The sequence below is a fragment of the Myotis davidii genome, unplaced genomic scaffold (genome assembly GCF_000327345.1).
Source record: "Myotis davidii unplaced genomic scaffold, ASM32734v1 scaffold544, whole genome shotgun sequence".
NCBI lineage: Eukaryota > Metazoa > Chordata > Mammalia > Chiroptera > Vespertilionidae > Myotis > Myotis davidii.
In genome coordinates this window covers 1011606-1015880 of record NW_006297018.1, presented here as the reverse complement: position 1 = coordinate 1015880, position 4275 = coordinate 1011606, and the positions used below count along the sequence as shown (strand labels likewise).

Sequence of the window (4275 nt, the reverse complement as noted above, 5' to 3'; positions counted from 1 at the left end):
CCGCCCCCACACACACACATTTCCACCCTTTTCAGAGAAACAAGATATGCTGGTTTGGTAGTGAGCAGATCTCTGGAGTCTGTCCCACAATATCCTCCTTCCCCATTCAACTCTACACCTTATTTCAACAATCCCACCCATGCACATAAAGAAGACATTACCGAGTGGTCTGGAGTTCACACAATCTTCTACTGACTTAATTTTCAAAGAGTTTTAAAAAACAAAAAGAAAAAAAAAACAGTTGTCTGGTTTTCTGTGTTTTCCCAAATGCAAAGAGGTTTGGTCCTGAGTGAGAGATTATGAAAAATTAAAACTCCAGAAATTCTTAATTCAGGGAATTAGAAATGTTTCACCCTAATCAATATGGTCCCACAAGCATATAATAAACACTATCTATTTGCCAACAACTGACTACAAATAAAAATTGCATTGAAACAAGTTACAGTAGGTTGTAAATATGAAGTGGCTTGCTCTTTGGGGGAGTCACTAAGAGCTGCCTTTGGTATCAGCACACCTATGTTCTGCTCCTGGCTGTGCACACAGGAACTTAGGATGTCACTCCTCTGGCTGGATTTCCATGCTTCCCCTGGTTAAGTAACACACTGACACTCTCCTTGGGAGAGACAGGGGCCTTAACCAGGCTGTAGATAAATACTAAAAACAGTGACTATGACTAAAGGCAAGTGCTTTGTCTGAATTCATTCATTTAATCCTCACAACAATCATAAGAGCAGAAGTAAATTTACTATTTATATTTAATATTTTATTTAGAAGCTAATAAAATGTAATAAGTTTCAGGACCCCTCACTGGCACAGTCTCTCATCAGTAGGTGATACTTGTGGTGTTTGTCAGCTTGTCAGCTGTATCATTTGCTGTGATTTACTTATCTTCCTAAATAAATGTTCACTTTAGCACCTAATTTGTAGTCATACATTGATATTCTTTAAGAGGGCCCAGCAAATTGTGTAAACTTTACTCCTCTCTCAAAACCTATATCTACTCTTATCTACGGGTAAAAACTATTAACAACTCTGGCTTACAGATGATGAAACTGAGACTCAGAGAGGTTAAGTTTCTTGCCCAAGAACACACAGCCAGTTAGTGGTGGAATACAGATTTGAACACAGGCAGTCTGGCTCCACTTGGAATGCTCTTTAATCATATATTTAATTGCTTTTTATTACTTTTACGTAGAGCTCCTAGCAAACTTTTTGGGACAGTATAGACTTTTAATAATTAATGCTTATTATTTTATAAATTAAAAACTGCTTTTGTAAAACAGGAATGTAGCGTTATCCTTATTTAAAGAAGCTATATCAATTTGAAACTTACAAAACAGGTAAATTTGTAGCAGTTTGATTTTACACAAGAGACTTCTATTTTAATATTAATTTCTGAAGGAGGCTGAAAGCAGCATTATTCTAAGTGTGGTCCACAGATCACCAGCATCAGGATCACCTGGGCCCCATGCAAACCTAAGGGGTCTAAACTGATGGGAGTAGCGGTCTCAGAAATGTGAATAGAGTGTCGTTTTGCACACCAAAGTTTGAAAAACACTGCTCACAGTAGTTCTACTATGGGTAATATTCTTCACAGATGAGGTGGAGGGAAAGTGAGAACGGAATCTGAATCCAAAGTGTTACTAGTAATACCTCCAAGTAAAAGTAAATGACAAATAATAGAACTTCTTGGAGTGGGGTTTAAGGATAGATAAGTGACTCCCGCTTAATGTAAAGGACTGCTACGGTAGCCTGCTTCTAGGATGTGGCTGGCCTGGCTCATTGGTTGAGCGTCACCAATTTGTAGCAGGCTGATTTTATATAAGGGACTTCTTTTCTAATACTAATTTCTGAAGGAGCTAAAAGTAAATGACAAATAATAGAACTTCTTGGAGTGGGGTTTAAGGATAGATAAGTGACTCCCGCTTAATGTAAAGGACTGCTACGGTAGCCTGCTTCTAGGATGTGGCTGGCCTGGCTCATTGGTGGAGCGTCACCAATTTGTAGCAGGCTGATTTTATACAAGGGACTTCTTTTCTAATACTAATTTCTGAAAGAGCCTGAAGGCAGCATATTCTAAGTGTGGTCCACAGATCACCAGCATTCAGTTATATAAGACAAATTAAATTTACATACAATTTTGAAGACTATAATTCTGAGACTAGAGCACAAACTACATTTTTAGGTACTGTTCTCAGTTTTAAGTATACTATTAGTTCTATCAACTTTCAAAATCCTTTTTATTAAGTCATTTCATCATCCACATTCTAGAGATGGGGAAATCAAAGCTCAGATGTTAACACTCAGAGTCTAATTCCGGAGCCTGTGCTCTTAAATCCTATATAACAATAAATAAATAACAAATAAACATTTTAGAAGAGTAGTGATAGAGAGGTAAAATTGCTAATTTTCACAGGACCCTATATCTTGGTATGTGTTTTCTGAGTCATTATCAAGATGAATGAATAGGACCATGGCTTGAAGACAGCATGAAATCACTAAAACGGGCCAAACCCATGTTATTTTACGAGGGAGAGTTTAGAGTGGTAAAAGCCTACTTGGACTTGCAGATGTTAGAGCTTTAATCCCTCCTCCTAGTTCATAAACAGAAGCTTTGTTTCAGTTCTTCCCACACTCTCCTTCCTCCATCCTCCCAGAAAACATTTTAAGATCTTTACCCCAAATTCCTTTCCTCGGCACTTCAGCTGCCCAAGCCTACCAGCCAGCGCCAACATTAAGTTCTGACATTGTTCCAAGCACTTTAAGTCTGTCAGCTATTCAATCCTTACCACCCTATTCTTCCCTACATTTTACAGAATTGGAAATTGAGGCCCCAAGTAAGATGCCTAGTGTCCCAGGGCTGGTAAGTGACAGACTCAGGAATCAAATCCAAGCAGCCTGGAACCAAGCCCACTCCCTTAACCACTTACTAAAACATTACCATTCATTAAGTGCCCACTGTATACCTTTACACAGATCAGCAGCTGGATACTTTGGAGTATTCTCAAAAGGAGATCTGCCCCCTGCTGTGGTCAACAGGAAAGAAAGGGGCAGAGGGGTTCAACCACTTGTCCAGGCCACACAACTATAAATGGCCACGACCAGCCTCTCTCTCTGGAACCCAGCCTGCACTTTCCCCGCTCCATGCCCAGCGTCCAGGAAATTTTATGGGATATTTCTCCTGACAACCCTACAAGAGAATGACCACTGCTCCCACTTTTCAGGAAGCACATCCATGAGGCAGAGTCCACGTGAACGTAATCATCTGATGCTTAGGCAGATTCCATCTGGATCTGCTCTGCAAACCAAGGTGCTAGAAAAGGGGGAGGAGGAATATGCCTACCTGTCTCTTTCTCCCAGCATGGGAAAACATGCTCCACACGAAACAACTTAAAACTTTAAGTGATATATGTGTAAACAGCGCCAGGAGGTGTAGATAGATCTGCAGTCTGCCTGAGACGGAGCCATGTCTCCTTAGAAGGTCTTTACCCTGATACTCATGTGAACTTGTTTTATATTTTTTCAAAAAGCTTTCCTGGTCATCAGTCACTATATTGAGGTTTCATGCTTGCAAGTTGTATCCACCTGTGAGGTTAGGCCATTTAAACGCGAACCCTGGCAGATGCACAGAATATTAACCAGAGACCTGAGGCCCTTTGGTTCCCGGTCCCCCGCCACGTGCTGGGATGTGTGTTCTCCCGGTTTTCACATTGGAAAGCAGGGGCTTCCGGGCGTTTGAACTTTCCCTAGATTGGGCTTTCTTTCCCAACAGCTACGAGCAACAGTAACAGCACACTACCCGACAGAGCCTCTTAAAGAAGATCCTTGTCATCCATTAACTTAGGATTCTGGCTCAGAAATGGCAACAAAAAAAACTAGTAAAAATCTGCGCAGATAACAGGAGCCAAGAAGATTTGGTTCTGCAGAACCCTGAAGTCCCAGGCACAGTTCTGCAGGAAACTTCGCTGTCCAGGCTCTTGCACAAGTCACCCTTAGATGGGGAAGCTCCCCCGCAGAAGGTTGGGAGCAGAGAAGAAAAGAGGGGATAATGTACCAGGATATGGGATGGTCCCTGCCTTCGTGGCTTCCAGGACTCGTCCAAGGAGCCTGTCCAGTGGCCACGCGCCCAAAGGAGGCAGTGGGAAGGGACAACAGCCAGCGCCCGGGGCCCTCCCTGGGTCCCTCAGATTTCCACTTACTTGCTCCGAAGTGTCACCCCAGCTCCGCGCCTCTCCCAGCGACCCCGCACAGAGCGGCAGCCCCCAGCACAGCGCC

General features: G+C 42.4%; 1 protein-coding gene across 1 annotated transcript in view; it reads right to left on the bottom strand.

The window, feature by feature from the left end:
• The window catches only part of ITIH5 (inter-alpha-trypsin inhibitor heavy chain family member 5), a gene marked incomplete at its 5' end in the record, with an annotated part of 79809 nt that extends 75535 nt beyond the window's left edge, over positions 1-4274 (bottom strand). The window contains one exon of the mRNA XM_006772634.2: positions 4200-4274. Coding sequence (XP_006772697.1) covers positions 4200-4274 — 75 coding nt within the window. The remainder of the gene's footprint in view (positions 1-4199) is intronic.
• Position 4275: the final 1 nt, after the last annotated feature.